This window comes from Danio rerio, chromosome 9 (genome assembly GCF_052040795.2).
Source record: "Danio rerio strain M-AB ecotype USA chromosome 9, GRCz13ab, whole genome shotgun sequence".
Classification (NCBI taxonomy): Eukaryota; Metazoa; Chordata; class Actinopteri; order Cypriniformes; family Danionidae; genus Danio; species Danio rerio.
In genome coordinates this window covers 31,457,973-31,476,785 of record NC_141029.1, presented here as the reverse complement: position 1 = coordinate 31,476,785, position 18,813 = coordinate 31,457,973, and the positions used below count along the sequence as shown (strand labels likewise).

At 35.5% G+C, this 18,813-nt stretch overlaps 1 protein-coding gene across 13 annotated transcripts in view; it reads right to left on the bottom strand.

Moving 5' to 3' along the window:
• Positions 1 to 279: 279 nt before the first annotated feature.
• The window catches only part of mcf2lb (mcf.2 cell line derived transforming sequence-like b), a 34,115-nt gene continuing 15,581 nt past the window's right edge, over positions 280 to 18,813 (bottom strand). For 3 of the 13 annotated variants that reach the window (XM_087267932.1, XM_087267926.1, XM_087267925.1), the window contains 26 exons: positions 18,589 to 18,705; positions 17,586 to 17,735; positions 17,362 to 17,486; positions 16,495 to 16,609; positions 16,267 to 16,386; positions 15,961 to 16,152; positions 13,468 to 13,659; positions 13,116 to 13,260; positions 12,676 to 12,740; positions 12,458 to 12,537; positions 12,297 to 12,363; positions 11,830 to 11,945; positions 11,100 to 11,169; positions 10,902 to 10,994; positions 9,593 to 9,685; positions 8,959 to 9,084; positions 8,635 to 8,856; positions 7,890 to 7,982; positions 7,690 to 7,768; positions 6,199 to 6,225; positions 5,929 to 5,986; positions 5,737 to 5,858; positions 5,582 to 5,647; positions 5,258 to 5,332; positions 2,586 to 2,695; positions 280 to 1,223 (listed from right to left, as the gene is read on the bottom strand). In XM_087267932.1, coding sequence (XP_087124058.1) covers positions 1,146 to 1,223; positions 2,586 to 2,695; positions 5,258 to 5,332; positions 5,582 to 5,647; positions 5,737 to 5,858; positions 5,929 to 5,986; positions 6,199 to 6,225; positions 7,690 to 7,768; positions 7,890 to 7,982; positions 8,635 to 8,856; positions 8,959 to 9,084; positions 9,593 to 9,685; positions 10,902 to 10,994; positions 11,100 to 11,169; positions 11,830 to 11,945; positions 12,297 to 12,363; positions 12,458 to 12,537; positions 12,676 to 12,740; positions 13,116 to 13,260; positions 13,468 to 13,659; positions 15,961 to 16,152; positions 16,267 to 16,386; positions 16,495 to 16,609; positions 17,362 to 17,486; positions 17,586 to 17,735; positions 18,589 to 18,705 — 2,796 coding nt within the window. In that variant the 3' untranslated portion in view covers positions 280 to 1,145. Of the gene's footprint in view, positions 1,224 to 2,585; positions 2,696 to 3,635; positions 3,732 to 3,820; positions 5,333 to 5,581; positions 5,648 to 5,736; positions 5,859 to 5,928; positions 5,987 to 6,198; positions 6,226 to 7,689; positions 7,769 to 7,889; positions 7,983 to 8,634; positions 8,857 to 8,958; positions 9,085 to 9,592; positions 9,686 to 10,901; positions 10,995 to 11,099; positions 11,170 to 11,829; positions 11,946 to 12,296; positions 12,364 to 12,457; positions 12,538 to 12,675; positions 12,741 to 13,115; positions 13,261 to 13,467; positions 13,660 to 15,960; positions 16,153 to 16,266; positions 16,387 to 16,494; positions 16,610 to 17,361; positions 17,487 to 17,585; positions 17,736 to 18,588; positions 18,706 to 18,813 lie in introns of those variants that run through there. The other 10 variants (XM_087267927.1, XM_087267934.1, XM_087267928.1 and 7 more) reach the window with 4 other exon arrangements.

Sequence of the window (18,813 nt, the reverse complement as noted above, 5' to 3'; positions counted from 1 at the left end):
GCCAGGTTTTAGCACACAGTTGCAACAGCCGGAGGATGAAAAGTTCTCTCTTTAGAATGAATATTGTTCATTAATGAACATCAATTAAATTATTGTACAATAGCTTTGATAACATGTTAGATAATAATGTATTCAAGCAATAAGGAATGTAATGCATAATCACATATACATACTCCGACAATGTCAATAAACATATTCTATACATTATTGATTATAAATGAATATGGAATACACACAATTATAATTAAAGCAATTAATGTATAATCAACATAGGCGCAATTTCATCAACTAAAATTTATTTTATACGCATATATAAAACAATATTGATTTGTACACATATATTTACATCCAAATGGCACAGGGTGATCACAGTCACATTGAGAAACAACGTCTGCATATATGATATGCTTGTTTTACGTGTAGGTCCTGGTTTCCTGCATTGTACACAATGATATAACAACTGTCACGTGCTTTCACATTGAAGACCACAGGACTTAACAACAGACATGCCATATCCCAGTAGGATTACTGTGGCACAAAGTACTACTAAGGTTTTTGGGATATGAAGCATGTATCACAGCATTACGAGACAGTGTGTGAAGAGCTGGCTCAGGTGTCAAAATGCATTATTTTGGTGCACTACACTCTTAAAAATAAAACTTCTTTTATAGGTTTCTGTACTCTTAACAGGAGTCAATTTCTACTGTATGCAGATTTTTGGAGAGTTCTAAGTGTTAGCGTATAGATTTTATTGACATGGCCTACAGTAAATATGTTTTTTGACTAATTTAAATAGAAAAATGTCATTTTGGAGGTTGTAAAACCCATTTGGCACTAACCCTTTGGCTTTTGGCTGGTTAGTAAGACCCCTGCTGGTACTTTTCTGGTTCTAAAAAGCATTTTTTTACATCGACAAACATTTAAAACTAGCTGTATACTGTGATATTATTGTCACACTGCCACTGATAACAAAAATTATAATAATCTGTGTTTTCTAAACCTCTGGTTCTACCAGGAACCTTTATTTTTAAGAGTACCCAAAAGTGAATAGTTTATGTGTCTCATCTCCCTCTTTTCTAGAGTTAAGCATGAAACGTGTGTATGCTGTACATTGATGGCATTTCAGACTCATTCACACTCAACTCTCATTCCTCAGGTTCCTCTGTCTCTTCAAAACACTGGATCTCTTCATCTATCCTCACAGGCTGCGGTTCTTCTTCACTCTAAAACACAGAAAAGGTAATGCTCAAAACACAGTGGTGAAAAAAGTAGTGACCCAAAGTTTGAGTTAAAAAGTAGCCTTTCTGGTACTTAGGTAGTACTCAAATATTAGGTTTTGAACTCCCCTCTCACCTTGCAAATGAGAGGAAGCCCCAGGCTTGAGGATCTTATGAGCTCAGGGCTCTCTCCCGGGACAGCGTGCAAAACAAGCTTTATAATCAATCATCAGCTAAGTGTGGACTCTTGAAGGCTAATTTAGCTTATTCAATTCATGTAATGTGTATTTACATAGCGCATTTATTGTGTATGGCCATACACCCAAAGCGCTTCACAATCTTGAGGGGGAGGTTCTCTCCACACCACCACCAGTGTGCAGCATCCACTTGGATGATGCAACGGCAGCCAAAGGACAACGGCACCAGTGCGCTCACCACACACCAGCTATTGGTGGAGTAGTTGTCTTTGGACTATCGGGGAAACCAGAGCACCATAAGGAAACCCACATAAACACGGGGAGAAGATGCAAACTCTACACAGAAATGCCAACTGACCCAGCCGGGTGCAAACCAGCAACCCTCTTGCTGTGAGGGGTTTGTGCTACCCACTGCGCCACTGTGATGCCCCTATTTACATTATTATTGTTTTGATTTTTTATCGTTCCGAAGACCAAATTCTGACTGAGGAAGTTGAATGTGCTAGCCAGTTTCTTATTTACTCAATAAATGACATTAGGCTACTTTTTTATTTAATGCATTTATACTAAATGTAACAAATTTTTTCCTAATGATATGATGTAATAAATTTGTATTTCAGAACAAGCATTTTTTCCATGTTTCTTTATTCTATGTATTTTGTAAATGTTTTTGGTACATCAAAAAGTGTGGTTATGATGACCACCCAGCAAGCTAATCCAGCTAAAAACTGTGCTTAAAATGTCACTAAAATACAGTATTTACCCTCTAAATTAAATAGAAAATAAGGCAAACTGCAAAAAGGTCCACTTTTTGAGAAAAAAGAACCACCCTTTTCAACAGGCTGGCTACAGGCCTGTGTTTGGTGAATTTGTAAACCATCCATGTCTTGAGGTAACTCTGTCTGGTGAGATTTTATTAGGTCCCAGTTGACTGGATCAAAATCATGGGACTGATTATTCTACTCAGCAAACCACAGTAGATAAAATAGCGCAGTAAAATTACACAGAACTAGAAATGTATTCAATTAAAAGTAAAACTAGACATGTTTAAAACTACTTAATATGCACAATTCCTGAGAAAAACTACTGTAACAGTAATTTAAGTAATTGTAATCCTTTACTCTTTACTTTTGCCCCTAAGTTTAACAGTAAAAACAGTACTGTCTCGCACCAGTTTGTCTTCCCTCTCCTCTTCTGGGTCAGAGTTGGCCTGCTCTTCTGCACTGAAATATCCATCATGCTCCACAGAGGCATCCAGCGAGAGAGATCCTTTCATCCAACCTGAGACATAGTTGACAATGAGAGAAGTGAGAGAAATAAAACAGACATGCACAGGGGTTGTATTGGAAGAGAACACATAAATGAGGGCCATGTGGACAGAGAGCGTCCACCTGAAACCTCACTGTGACGGACAGTAGACAGAACAGTGACCCTTTTGTGACCACAGGCAGAGCATGCGTGAATGTGTGAACCAATAAAATGTTCCGGGTTCAGTACAAATGAATGTCTATCAACAGCATGAATATAGAGGCAGATTGTCCACAAATGTAATCAATTCTTGTAAATTTGACATTAAAGGGATAGTTCACCCAACAATGAAGAGCAGTAACCATTTAGACTCAGTGTTAATTGTTGGAGCTGTCATTCCTTTTTGTAAACTGGAGGACATTGACATGGGCTTCCCCAGAAAGCCGATGTTGATCAACTAACCCATAAATAAGCTCAAAAATAATTGCAAAGAGGTAGCTTACACATGTTTCTATGAGTTACCTGTGACAGATTCAAAGCGGGAGATCTAACATGTCACAAATTGATAGCCACAAATATTGTGCTTCAAATAGCAACACTACACTACCTGACTAAAGTCTTGTAACCTATTCAAGCTTTAGGAAAAACATATAATAACTTGACTTGTAGTTGATCATTTGGTTTCAGAAATGGCTTATATGAAAAGCAAAGGCCTCTAGATTACAATTATTTTACCAAAAAAAAAAAAAAAAACATGATCATGCCTTGATTTTGAATTATTTAATTAGGACAAGGCCTGACTTTGCTTAGACAAAAAAATGTACAATATAGAATATAAAGTCATGGTGCAGTGGAAAAAGAATGAATATTGTGTATGACTCTCATGAGCTTGGAGGACTGCATCCATACATCTCTGCAATGACTCAAATAACTTATTAATAAAGTCATCTGGAATGGCAAAAAGCGTTCTTACCCCTGATATGTTCAATAAGGTTCATGTCTGGTGATTGGGTTGGCCAATCCTGGAGCATCTTTACCTTCTTTGCTTTCAGGAACTTTGATGTGGAGGCTGCAATATGAGGAGGAGAGCTATCCTGCTGAAGAATTTGCCCTCTTCTGTGGTTTGTAATGTAATGGGCAGCACAAATGTCTTGATACCTCAGGCTGTTGATGTTGCCATCCACTCTGCAGATCTCTCGCACACCCCCATACTGAATGTGACTCCAAACATTGATGTTTCCTTCAACAATCTTGACTGACTTCTATGAGAATCTTGTGTCCATGCAGGTTCCAAAAGGACTTTTGCAGTATTTGTGATGATTGGGATGCAGTTCAACAGATGATTAATCAGAAATCTACCTTCTGCCACTTTTCCAAACGGTCAACTAGAAGTCAAGTTATTATTTGTTGCTCTTACAGCTGGGATCAACGACAAGACTTTTGTCAGATGTGTAGTTTAAGCCTGTCTATAACTTGGCCAACGATCACATAGTAAGAAGTTTAATCAACAGCCAACCTATTTAAATACCATTTAAATTCTTCAATTACACTTCTACTCTGGATCAAGCTGTTGTTTACCCCTTACATATTATTATGTCACAGACTATAGCAATCAAAAATCAAATCATAACAAAACAAAAATCTTTGAATGTGACATTAGTATTGCACACAGGAACTATTTGAGGACAAAAACCTGACAGATGTCTTCAAATACAACATATAAATAGTCTCTTCAGGTGTTCCCAGCAAGCATTTTTGGTTTTTAAAAGATGTCTTATAGACGTCTAAACATATTTGTCTTGGCTAAAACAAGGCCATATTTGGTCTGTCAGCGAAAATCTAATAGACGTCTAAGAATATACCAAAACTAGACTTGTCTTCAAATAAACAGAAATGAATGACTACACATACAAAGTCTGTCTAATTTGTCTATTTGATGACTAGTCTAGTTTTAGGCTACTCTTTGATGTCTATCTTTTTTTTACTGACAGCCCAAGTTTAGCCTTGTTTTAGCCAAGCTGTCTACATTTAGATGTCTATTAGATGTCTATTGAACACTAAATTGTTTGCTGGGTTATTATTGCAGAATAAGCAGAATAATGTATCCTTACTTAATTTCAACAAATAATAATACATTAATAAAGTCAAAAGTTGTATCGAATATGTTTTTGTAAAGTAAACAAGGTAACACTTGTATTTTCAGAAAATAACCTTAACAAAGATTAATAAACACTGTCTGTAACAAATGCAAAAGCTTGTTAAAACATTAACTAACAGGGCATTATTGTAAAGTGTTACCCACATTTTAGTACAGAATTAATAAAATCACCGCAACCTTCGCATTTCTTCTTTGAAACCCTCTATTATAAATACATTACCATTCACCAAACTGAGGCAAATTTAAAAAATAATTGATTTTGTAATAAATGCTGTCGTTAGAGATAACCCGAAACAAACTTGTAAGACAGAGACGTGGTCAGCACCTTTCAGAAAGCATCACATGAGACATATATATATAACTTGCAAGCACATGCTACACTACAACATCTCAGTGGAGAATGAGTGTGCACATACAAGTGTACTCAGTATGTGTACCTCTCCTACGACTCTGAAACAGGCTTGATGTACTGAACCACCTGACTCCGCCCAAGTTAGGGTGTGGCCCTGTTTCTGGGAGGAAAATAACCAATCAGATTGTAACTGCATTAGCACAGCAGATCGGCTGAAGTACACCTGATAAAGTAAGCCGGTCCTCTGAGGATCAGCTCAACTTCTGCTTGTATTTTGTAAAGAGCCATAACGACAACTAATTAATTAGTAATTTTAAGCATCAGCCATTTTCTTTTTTATGTTTAAAAACTCAGAAAAAGAAGATATGTGCATGTCATGTTTGATTCATGGTCTGTAGAAATAGGTCACCTAGAGGCGTAGGGTCGCTCCGGACATCCTGCCGTTTTGGTTTTGTCTCAAAGCTGAACGAAGATCCTGTAGACCAGCAAAACAACAACAACTAAGGATTTAAAAGGGAAATTTCAACCTAAATTTTAACAAGTTACTTTAATATTTTTGGTCACCTTTTGCCCTTTCGGCTGTCCTCGATTCAAAAATGCTCTCAAGTTCCTTGCCTCTTTCCTCTTCTCTTTTTTGTTTCTCCACTCCGTCACTCTTGAGGCTACTACGCTCATTTCTCACCAGTCTGAAAATGGGAAGAAATCTTATGAAATGAGCTCAGATATTAGTGTAAAAGGGATTGTGTGTAACAATACCTGTTTGTTGAGCTGCTCTCTGAGGTGAACTGCTCAGGTGCCCTCTGCTGACTTGCTTCTTCATAACACAAACATATATATATTTTAGATGAATGTGTTGCATTAATAGTTTAATTTTAATGAATCACATAATTTATCTCTCTGTTTAAATACAGATTTATTTACTTATCTTTCACCAAGCATTCACATCAGGCTTCTCATAGATTAATATTAAAATATCTGATGAAATGGTACAATATACACTCTTTAAAAGTGATTCCATAAAAGTACCATTTTTTGGTTCCTCAAAGATCCTTTCTGTTAAAAATTAATAAAAGAACCATTAATTTTAGTGTGAAGAACATTTAAAAAAACTAGAGTTAAATATTTAGAGTCTGTTGAGCGTTTTTAATGGAGCCATTAATGCCGGTAAAAAACCTTTATGTTTAACAGTGACTACGTTTACATAGACATTAGTAATCAAATTATCTGCTTAAATCTAATTAAGAGAATAATAAGACTAAGGTGTTTACATGAGTTGCTTTTTGAGTGTTACTTTCATGATCCTGTTTAACATGTTATAGCACAAAATTTGATTAACGTCATCGTGCTTACCGCATTTCCTCCGGAGTTTCGTGTAGTTTTCGGAGTTTTCATTTTTAATTTGTCGACTTTAACTGCAGTTTGGCACGTTCACTTTCATTTACGAACATTTCATGCACGCCCTCCGTGACAAATGAGATATTGGATGCAACTATGAAATGCTGAAAGAGTAATGTTTTAATGGAAATTCATACCGCATGCTGAATGGAAGAAACAAAAAACTCTGCAATTCACGATGCAGGTGTCTGTGGTCTGCACTGACTCAGTAGGTGCAGAGAGTGTGTGTGTGTGTGTGTGTGTGTGTGTACTATTCTGTCGCAAAACACTGCGAAAATCCTACATGGCGGTAATAATTCGATTAATGTGTTTACATGTCTGTAATGCACTTCAATAATGCGACTAAAATCGGTATACTCCACACGTCTTAATTCGATTTCTCTTTAGTTTGATTATGACCTTAATCTGATTAAATAAAAAAACGAAATTAAAAAAATCACTATTTTCTTGGTTAACTCTTAATCAGAGTATTGTCTTAATTGCATTAAAATCAAATTATTGGTGTCCATGTAAACGTAGTCAGTGATTACGTTTACATGGAAATCGGTAATCAAATGATTTGCCTTAATCTGAATAGGACAATAATATGATTAAGCTGTTTACATGAGAAGCTTTTTCAATGTTCCTTTCATAAACCCGTTTTACAGCATTGTAACGCAATGGCGTTAATTGAATTATGTGACATAACATGCAACTCATGTAAACACCTTAATCATATTATTGTCTTGTTCAGATTAATGCAAATAATTTGATTACAGATGTCCACGTAAACACAGTCACTGTATACTACACATGATAAACAGCGGCTATATTAATCTTTTCCTTTTCTGCAGTTACACATCAGTGATTCTGACATGCTAAAGTAATTATATTGTGATCATTACAAGCAGATTTTTTTTTTAATTGAGGCCCTACATGTCCAACTATTTATTTCCTTTTAAATATTATTTTACTATGACACACTTATCTCTCGCTGCATTACAGAATACTTTCTGTATGACACATGTATTCTGTAAAGCTGATTTGAGACTATATCCAATATGAAAACACTTGGATTGTATTCTGTAAAGCTGTATTCCTCAAACTAGTTACTGCTAAATCAACCTTAATCCAACCACATACCTTTGCAGGCTTCCAGTTGTCCTGTTAGAAGTTTGCGGATTTCTGTCACCCAGATGGTCTTAACCTCTTCAGATGCAGCCTACAGGATAACATAATCCACAAGGCCACATATAAACTCGACACACCTAGTCAATGCAGACATCTCACATGTAAAATAATCTTCTCAACATAAATCTGAACTGAAGTCACACACTGCTCACCTGTATCGTGTACACCTCGTCTCTTGAACTGGACCAGATTTCAAACTTCTTGCTGTCCCCTTTAGCATGCTCTGTTATTCCAATAGCAGCCATCTAACGAAGAGACCATGAAGTAAATATGCATTTTTAATTTTTATTACGATCTGAATTATATTCAAATAGAGATAGTCTCAACATATAATGTTTTCTGCATGAAATAAAAATGAAAGTTTTAATATATATATATATATATATAGTTACCATATCAAATCAAAATCGTTTTTTTTATATATTACTTATTCGTGCATGTGGTAATTGTTGATTATAATAACGACGCGAACAACAACAAAAAATAATAATCATCATGTCGGTGACGCAGTGGCGCAGTAGGTAGTGCTGTCGCCTCACAGCAAGAAGGTCGCTGGTTCGAGCCTCAGCTGGGTCAGTTGACGTTTCTGTGTGGAGTTTGCATATTCTCCCTGTGTTCGCAAGATTTGTCAACAATCACAGATTGCCATCATTGTAGTTTTGTTTGATTTAAAAATCCTTCTTGCTTGTTTGAAGATAAAATACATTTATAATTCATAAGAAAATCTAAATAAATGACCCCTAGAAAATATTTACATATACATAAATATTACATTTGCTATTCAACAGATCAGATGAATGGCCATATAAAGATCCTAACTGGTCAAATTCTGTTAGTTACTAAATTCTTAACAGAACATACCAGAAAATAACATAAGTTGTTGAAAGACACACTTACGCTGAGCTCCTGTTTAAAGCTGTATGAAGGGGCTTTTTCGTATCCCTCTCCGCTCTCCTCTCGTCTCTTGCAGAAGAGCAGAGCTTTCTCATGCAGGAACAGGTGTCTCTGCATGGGCTTAAACCTGGCGAGCTCCATCACCTTCACATGACCTCTCTTGTGCTCTGCCCACACGCTGAACGACCCCTGCATCAGCAGACGACCCAGGTCTCCAAGATTACCCTGCATATATAATCAATGCTTACTGCTTACAGTTTGGAGTGACAGAAAACAATAACGACCATTCATTTCTGAGCTGTAAAAGAGTGTGTGTATATGTTTTACATCATATCCTGTGATGGCGATGAGGTGCATTGAGTCATTTACGGCCTTCAGGATTCCCAGTATTGAGGAAAGAGCCGCCTGCAGCTCCACTGAGCCCTCACAGCCTTTACTGTATTTAATCATCTCCTAAAACACACACAAACAAATGTGTTTTGATATGTGTGCTCTTAAAGGGTAAGTTCACCTAAAATCACTTAAGCAGCCTTTACTTATAACCAACTGTTGGTAACTATTGACTTCCATAGTATTTGTTTTTCATCTGATGGATGTCAATGGCTACAGGTTTTCAACATTCTTCAAAATATCTTATTTGGTGCTAATCAGAAAAACAAAACAAAAAACAAAAAGGTTTTGCACCATATTAATGGTAAGTACATTTACATGTTTGTGTGAGATCAACAACAATCAACAATAATCAATTAGAAAATAGAGGGATATTTCATTTCTTGCTGATTTTAAGATGTATTTTGACATGTATCTCCTATTTAGATGTCTAACACAAACACATTGGTTTTTATATCTTCATACACACACACACACACACACACACACACACACACACACACAAACACACAAACACACACACACACACACACACACACACACACACACACATATATATATAATGCAGTACCTTAATCAGAAGTTGGTATTTAGTGATCCTCTGTACAGGCTTCAGTAAGTAAGAGTCCAGTCCCAGCTTGTGTTCTAGTTTCTTCTGACACTCCTAATGACACAAAAACAATTTGACAAACTTGCTGAAAACCGTATTCTGTCACAAAAGGGGCCTGACCTTATCAACTGATTGTGTTTATTGTGTATACAGTATGGGTGACACAGTGTATGTGTTTGGAATGGAATACTGTAGTACTGATTACAGCACAGTACAAACTCCACGTTACCAAGGAAAACTCAAATGATGAGTGGAGATAAAAGTGAGCATCTGAGCAAATGTGTGTCAAACAAATATACACAGTGTACATACAGCTTACTGCAAATACACCCTATGCCCACTTTATTATTACACCTGTTCAATTGTTTATTAATGCAAATATCTAATGACATCAACTCATTCAGAGAAGGCGAGAGGTTTATGGATGAACTACTACCTCTCATAAGCCCACGGTAGAGAACTTATGAATAGAAGTTAAACAATGCATAGGATTAATAGTTTTGTAATGAATGTTGTAATCAAGTTCAAATTCACATGTAGTACCTACTTAGACAGTACAATCTTTCAGATGAACTTATTATCCAGGCAAACTACTCAAGTTTGTGCATTAGAGCGAAACAATTTAAGTGTTGCTAAATGTTGCATGGTTGTTTGTGACAGATGAGCTGATTTAAGGTTTTCTGACACTGCTCATAATCAGGGTGGTATACAGCTGATATACACACAGCCATCTCTAGATTTTACTACAGACAATAAAAAAAAAAATATCAAGGGGCATCAGTTCTTTGGGCAACCGGCCGGGTCTGCAGAAGAGTATCTCTGAACACACATTGCGATCAGCTTTAAAGCAGATCAGCTATAGCAACAGACAACCACACTATCCTGCCAGCTAAGAACAGGAAATTGAGGCTACACTTCACATCAGTTTCAATTTCTGCTAGTCCTGTTGTTTCCTGTTTTGTTTATCATTAGTTGTCTTACCATAAATTTCTTGCTAATGCTCTTTTAATGTAGATTATGTATTTTAGTTAATAAAATAATTGAGTTAATAATAATATTTGTGATATAATTAGCCATTTATGTGATTAACTGTTCTGCTGTAACACTGTGAGATATTAGCGTCTGTTTGCAGTTGTTTATAGGTGGAGCCTGTTTGGGGGGAAATCCTGGCCCATTTTTACATTGCATTACATTACCTTATGAAGTGGACAATGAGCAAACAGCATTAGTAGTTTGGTGTTTTGGGTATTTTTAATGTATGCATTCAAACCTGGAAAAAGGCGCAGTCGGAGCACTGTCTCCAGAGACTCTCAGAACGAGGTTTGTTGTGACAGTATTTCTCATAAATTTGCAGCTCCCCCATCTAAACAAGCACAATGGCCAAAGGTCTGAGCATCGTTGATATAAAATAAACACCCAAAGGCTGTTCATAAGACTTCTGTTTTCTTGCTGGTTACATAAAGCTCACCCAGTCCAGGAAGCAGCGGCCCACAAGCTCAGGATAGTCAGTGTAGGTCTCCAGCTCTCTGAGAAATATTCTGAGATGGAAAACAAGACAGAATGGGTTACATGGGTTCTAATGAATCATCAACTGTTTTACTTATCTGTGATTCATTGGGGCCATTATGTTCCTATTAAATTCGAATCTGGCAAAAGATTTTGTCAGGATTCTACCACTTTGGTCTTGTTAATTCTTGTTTTGGTGGCAGTAGACAGTAGTCTTGTCTTGCCTAGTATGTTGTGCTCGGCTTGAGTTTTCTCATATCAAGCAATCATATTTCCTGTCTGTCTTTGTCTGTTGTAAGAACGCCGTCTTGGCAGCGCTTGGGATGTGGGCTCTCGTCCTGGTGTTAGTGTTTGTTCTGTCTGTAGTGTGCTGTTCCATTCTCAACATCTCAGTCTAGTTGGTTTCCGTTCCGGTTGGCAGCGGCGCTGGGATGAAACATGCACCATTGTTTTCATTTATCTTGTGCTCGTGTCTTGCGTTCTTCGTTTGTGTTGTCCAACCATGTGGCTCTGTGTTTACATTGTGGCTGCAGTCTTTAGTGTTGTGTTTCATGTGAACACGCAGTTAATACACATCTATTTTCCTGGACTGCATTTGAGTCCTCGCTCCCTTTCCCTTCCTGAAATGTGACAGTTTTCCCCTGACATTCACACTTATGCTCAAAAAAATCATACCAGTAGATGGTGCTCACCTTTTGTGGAAATTGTATATCTCTTGCATGTTCCCAAATAACACGTCCTTCTTGTTCTGCAGGGCAGCAGGAATAAGAGGAGCCATGGAGGGATTGTCCATCTCAGCAGCATATCCCTACAACACATGACATCATGAAATGTCATGTGTGTGTGTGTGTGTGTGTGTGAATATATATATATATATATATATATATATATATATATATATATATATATATATATATATATATATATATATATATATATATATATATATATATATCAGGAATATATTATTTCAAGTGAATCAAACATTGTGTTATTGTATAATTAATAAATAATACAAAAATAATTTAATAAATATAAGACATTCATAAATATTTATATATTATTGTCAAAAGTACTAGTGTTGGTATTTTAGTTTTACAAAGGCTTTAATGTAAGGTTTAATCCACTTCAAATGTTGAAATGTTGAAGATTCACTCACCTGCAACACACACATAAGCTCTTCCACATATGCTCTCTCGGTTTCCAATAACTCGTTCATTACATGCCTGTGAACAAACAATAAAGCTCAGATAATGTTTATTCTCTATTGTCCAGTAATGCACAAATGTGCCCCTGGTCCACGTTTGACCCTCTACTGACCTGCGCAGTACAGCCAGGGTTTCTTCCTCCTCAGATACAGAAGCATTGCGACTGCTCCTGTCAACCTGATCAGAGTTTATCTACATAGAGAAGATCCTAATTAAATAACAGATTAGGCCTTAGACTGTACTCACTGCATGACCGAGGTGTGTCAGTTGCTTGTACAAACAGATTGATTTAAATGATCGAAAAGGAGCATTGAAAGTAGATAAACATACTTGTTTACAGGAGCCCCTGCTGTCCGAGTCCTCACTAATACAGATGCTCTCATGATCCCTGTGAGCTGAAAAAGGAAAAATGATTATCTACTATCTCCACTTTATAATAGACAGAATGTATAAAAAACAGAATATAAAAACAGAGCAATAGATAGGATAATGGATAAAACAATAGACAACACAATAAATTGGATGGATGGATGGATGGATGGATGGATGGATGGATGGATGGATAGATGGATAGATAGATAGATAGATAGATAGATAGATAGATAGATAGATAGATAGATAGATAGATAGATAGATAGATAGATAGATAGATAGATAGATAGATAGGTAGACAGACAAATATATAGAACAAACAATAGAATGATCAATCGATTGGAGACAGACAGACTGACTGATAGAACAGACAGACAAAACAATAGAAAAGTAGATACCAGGAGATGAGAGTGACTCTGGACTGGGAGCCACAGGTTGTACAGGACGTGTTTGTTTGGCTGCTAGTTTCTTCAGACTGACCCTCCTTCTATCAAACATCTCCTGTAGTGAGGCTTTCTTCTCAAATGCACGCGTCACTTGCTCCTGTACCATAGCACATTTTACAGTTTAATATAATATACAGTTTTTACAAACATAATGAACAAATGTACAATAAATACAATAATAGTAAACACACAAAACAAAAATTATATTTATTAATTATAAATAAAAAGGCCTCAATTTGTCCATTTATTATGTGCTATTGAATGAAAAAATGACAGCCACTGTTATGAACTCATATTGCCTCACCCTAAGCTCATTGTTCAATATGTTGTCATATTCCTGCCAAACTGTGCTGATTTCCCACTTCTGTTTCTCATTGGCTGTCTCCAGGTAACATTCTAGCTCTGATAGCGCTGACTCTGCCCCCTCCTGTGACTGGCACTTGTCCAGTGGTTGTGATGCCAGCATGTAAATCCCATCATCACACCATTTACACATCTGAAATAGAGAAAAAACATATATTTGCATATATTTATATACATATGGGATAATGGACATTCTTTGCTTAACTATAAACTTTGGTACATGGTTTATACAAACTTTAATAGAAACATTAAGGTCTGCAAAACAAATACTACAATGCACTCAAGAAGTGCACATTTAGAAGAAAAAAAATATACATGTATATGGAGAATATTCCTGATCGCAGATAAAAAGACAATAAAGTTGCAGTAATTTGTAAATGGCTACCACTTTACCCGGCCACTCTACAAGAATGGAAAGAAACTGTAATAAAAATCTGGAAGATAGAACCATTTACTTTCTGTTTAAAAGCAAAAATAAATAAATGAATATTTTGTCGAGTTAGTCAGATAAAAATGTTTGGACTCTGAGAATCAAGAGATATAAATATATTTTAGTATTGCAAATAAATTTTATTATACAACATTACCATTACATTGACACATTTGACACAATGTATGTTAAATATATGAAGTATATTATATATATTTAACATATATGTAATATATGTTAAATAGAAAAACAATTATATATATATATATATATATATATATATATATATATATATATATATATATATATATATGTGTGTGTGTGTGTGTGTGTGTGTGTGTGTGTGTGTGTGTGTGTGTGTGTGTGTGTGTGTGTGTGTGTGTGTGTGTGTGTGTGTGTGTATGTTTATGTGCAGGGTGCGAATTACACAAGGGTTTGGGGGGGACTGACCCTCCAAATTAAGGCTTGATCCCCCCTGAAAGACATCAAAACAAGATGTGTATGGGGGTCAGCCCTTTGAAACTTAAATAAGTTTAAATAATGTAAATAAATAAAATAATAGACTTCCATCTAACTACCCCTAAAATGGTTACTACCATTCTGATTGCATAATCGGCCAATTAGTTCATGTGAGAAAAAAAGTCATGCAACAGTCTGCAAACTCACATTAAGAGAACTGATAAGAATTCACAAGACATAGAGGAAACGGCATTTTCTCATAAAATAGGTGTTTGTTTCAACATATTGCTTAAAAGTAATGTCAAATTAGGTGCATTGTTTGCCCTAAAGTAAGCTGAAATAACTAATCAGGTCAGAATACACTAAATAGCCTATGCCACAAAACACTGAAAACTTAAATACATATTATAAATGAATTAGGTGTAATTTAAATAAACATACATTTAAAGCTCATTGATTATATATATATACCCACATACACACTTTTTTTCCTTTAACATGTAATATGACATTATAATATATTATATTATTATTCATCCATTCATTTATTTTCTAGTCGGCTTAGTCCCTTTATTAATCCGGGGTGGCCACAGCGGAATGAACCGCCCATAATATTAAATTGTTTAATATCTTTTGGAGAACTACAATTTTGTTTTTTTTTTGAACACATGAAATAAAAATAGGTCTTTAAGCCCATTTCTTATTGCTAACAATTTTTGCAATATTCAAGTAATTTTAGGACATATCTAAACTATTTCTGCAATATTCAAGTCATTTTAAGACTTATCTAAACAATTTTGCACTATTCAAGTCATTTCTGGATGTATCTAAACTATTTTTGCATTATTCAAGTCATTTCAGGACTTATCTAAACTAATTTCTGCAATATTCAAGTCTTTTTAGGACGTATCTAAACTATTTCTGCAATATTCAAGTATTTTTAGGATTTTTCTAAACTATTTTTGCAATATTTAAGTCATTTTAGAACTTTTCTAAACTATTTTTGCAATATTCAAGTCATTTCAGGACTAATCGAAACTTTTATGCAATATTCAAGTCATTTTGGACTTACCTAAACTATTTTTGCAATATTAAAGTCATTTTAGGATGTATCTAAACTATTTCTGCAATATTTAAGTCATTTTTGGACTTATCTAAACTATTTTTGCATCATTCAAGTCATTTTGGACTTATCTAAACAATTTTTTTGCATTATTTAAGTCATTTCAGGACTTATCTAAACTATTTGTGAAATATTCAAGTCATTTCAGGACTTATATAAACTATTTTTGAAATATTCAAGTCATTTCAGGACTTATATAAACTATTTTTGCAATATTCATTTATGCAACTTGCAATAGTCATTTCAGGGCTTACAGTATCTGTTGTCAAAATGAAACAAGTTGTGTCTTTAATGTCTTATAGGGACTTACGTGTATTGTGTGCTGGAAGGTTAAGATCTGGGCTGGTAACTGAAATGTTTGAATATATGCAAATATATATAAATATAAATACAAATGCATGCAGGTATGTATTTCTAGTCACCATGTCCAGTCTTTTATGTAGATCCATAGCCTGTGTCAGCTTGGTCTGCTTGTCTTTAAGCTCTTGGGTGAGATTTTCACTTGCTTTTTCTAGCTCACTGCATTTTGCTGCAATACTGTCATCAAGAATCTGAGAGCTGTCAATCAAACCTTGACCCTCAGCAACCAGAGACCTCACTCTGTCCAGCACTTCCTGCAAAAAAAAATCAAAGCTGATTAACAACATGTCTTTGACTACAGGATAATATGCATGCATTCAAGTGTGTGGAAGAACATATGCGACCATTGGCAGTGGGCGGAGACTCACACAGACTTTCTTTTCATGATTGGTCAGCTCTTGAAGGAGGTGTTCTGTTTGGGCGGGGCTTATTCCAACAGCTGAGAAAGCATTCAGAGTTTCAGTTGCTCGATCCAGCTCTGTTCGCAACTACAAAGCCAAAGCAGATGAAAACAATGAGCACAAATATTATGTCAATGCTTATATATAGCAATGACAAGACTAAACTGTAAAATGTGTATGTTTTAAAGGCAAGACCTGCTGAAAGTTGTGCTCAAACTGACAGACTTTCAGACATAGCTCCAGTTTATTTTGATGCTGAATCCAGAACTCATCGAATGCTGTTGAGCTCTCATTAAGCTGGGATAAGAGCCTGGAAGTTGACAGAAAAATAGAGAAAGAAGGGGATATATGGGTTCTCTCATTTAATAAAAATAATTTAAATGATAGAATAATTGGCAGTACTTCGCATGATAAAAAAACATCCATTAAAAAATGAGATAAGACAATTCATAATAAAATCCAGTACTATTTCTGTTTTGTAAAATTAAAACCAATAAAAATACCATCTTTATTTTTAAAATAAATCTTAAATAAAATATGCAGTGCTTAAATTGATAAGACGACCAACATATTCATAAGTTGACAGCTTTCCTAAACAGTATTGATAACCAAAATATTTTTTTAAGTTCTGTAATGGTCAATCCACCAGTATATGTAGGCTCTTCAGTCATTTAACCTTTATTTCAGTATTTAGTCTTGTATCAAGATCACAAATTACAAATATTTACTTGGAGTCCTTAAGTAAAAGTTTTAATGGTCACATGTAACACTCGATTAATTTGTGACTCATGAAAGACATTGAATGTGCTGGCTATTATAAAATTATGGTTGTTATTATTTGCTTAACATGACAATGCAATAATTATTCAATTGGTAAACATAAATGCTATGAATAGACAGAAACTAACTAGAATAATGCTTGTTCGTTAATTTAATCAATCAAAATTACAATAATGCGTTGAGCATGAAAATATCAGGATGATGTTTAAGAACTTGATTCAGAATTACAGCAGAGAAAAAGTAAAAACTGGGAAGATTTCTACTAAGAGAAATCTGATGTACCTGTGGACTGTAGCAAGATTCTCCAACTGGTCAGGGTTCAAACTGCTGTCCGGATCTCTGCGCACCGGCTCTCTGATATTCTCCAAGATTTTCCGACCTTGGCTGAGAGCTCCTGCCATGTCTTCCTGAAGAGAAGACGAGGAAGCAAAGAATAGTTTTATTATAACCAAAATAATGTTGCACATATTAAATATTACTGAATAATATAGATTTTTTTGTTATACTTTGAAGATGTCTTTTCTGCTGGTGTGTGTATTAAGCAGACTGCTGGCTGTCAGGTGGTTGCTGGGTAGCTCGGTTTCTGCCAGCTCTCTGCCGAACACTTGCAGTCTCTGAGCCATCCTCTTCACTAACGCAGCGAAGCTTTCAAGATCCTGACAGCATGAAGAAATTAATTCACATTTGATGTACACGACTGATTACCAAGAATTATAACTAGATCACTAATTGACTATATTGCTACATTGCTTTATTATAAGAATGAGCTGCAGTTTTGTCATTACACTTACACTCATGGCCTTTGAAGAGCAAGTTCCCCCAAAAAATTAAAGCTATGATATTAAATACCCTAATGTTGCACGAGATCTTTGTTCATCTTCACAACACAAATTATTATATTTTAGATGAAATCTGAGAGCTATCTCATCCGCCATAGACAACAATGGTTGTGAGATGTTCAAAGTCCAGAAAAGGAACCAAATATCTTTCCGAAATGTTTCATGTGACCTCAGTGGCCCAACTGTAATCATGAACCCTATTTAATCTAGAATATCTTCATTTGCGTTCTGTAGATGAACGAAGGTCTCAGGGAATTGGAATGACACGAGGATGAGTCATTAAGAGCAGAATTTTTCTTTTGGGGTGGTCTAAGACTTAAAAAAACAGGATGAATTCCGAATGACTGTCAAAGATTGTATTGATTATCATTTTGAAAAAAAAAAGCTGTCTGGAATTGACTCCTAAGGCATAACTATATTAATTCTCTGTGTTGATGTCTTTATATTTGTGGTATGATCTCAAATGTAATTGGTAATAACTAAAAACAAATTTGTTTATGTGGTGCTGCATACACACCATTAGGCGTCAGTCTTTGTGTCACAATAAATCTTAATAGTAACATGTTCCAGTTGTTTTGGATTTTTAAAATAAATCTCCTTCCCTGTCTTAATGTTTAAGTTGACATTACATTATAACAGAAAATCATTTCAGGTTTGTATTTGTACTTACTGTGCGGTGAGAGATCCAGGTTTTGTGGCAGTAGTACTGAGAACCGCCAAGTTCCTGTGTCAGTTGATTCCTCTCAATATAAGTATGGAGATCAGCCACTGAGCTTAGCATGATAACCTTCGATACACAAACAACATGAAATGGCACAAGTTAGCGTAACGAGTTATATAGCAAAATACCTGCCACCATCTACAGGTGAACATTTCAACTTGAAATAAAATGAAA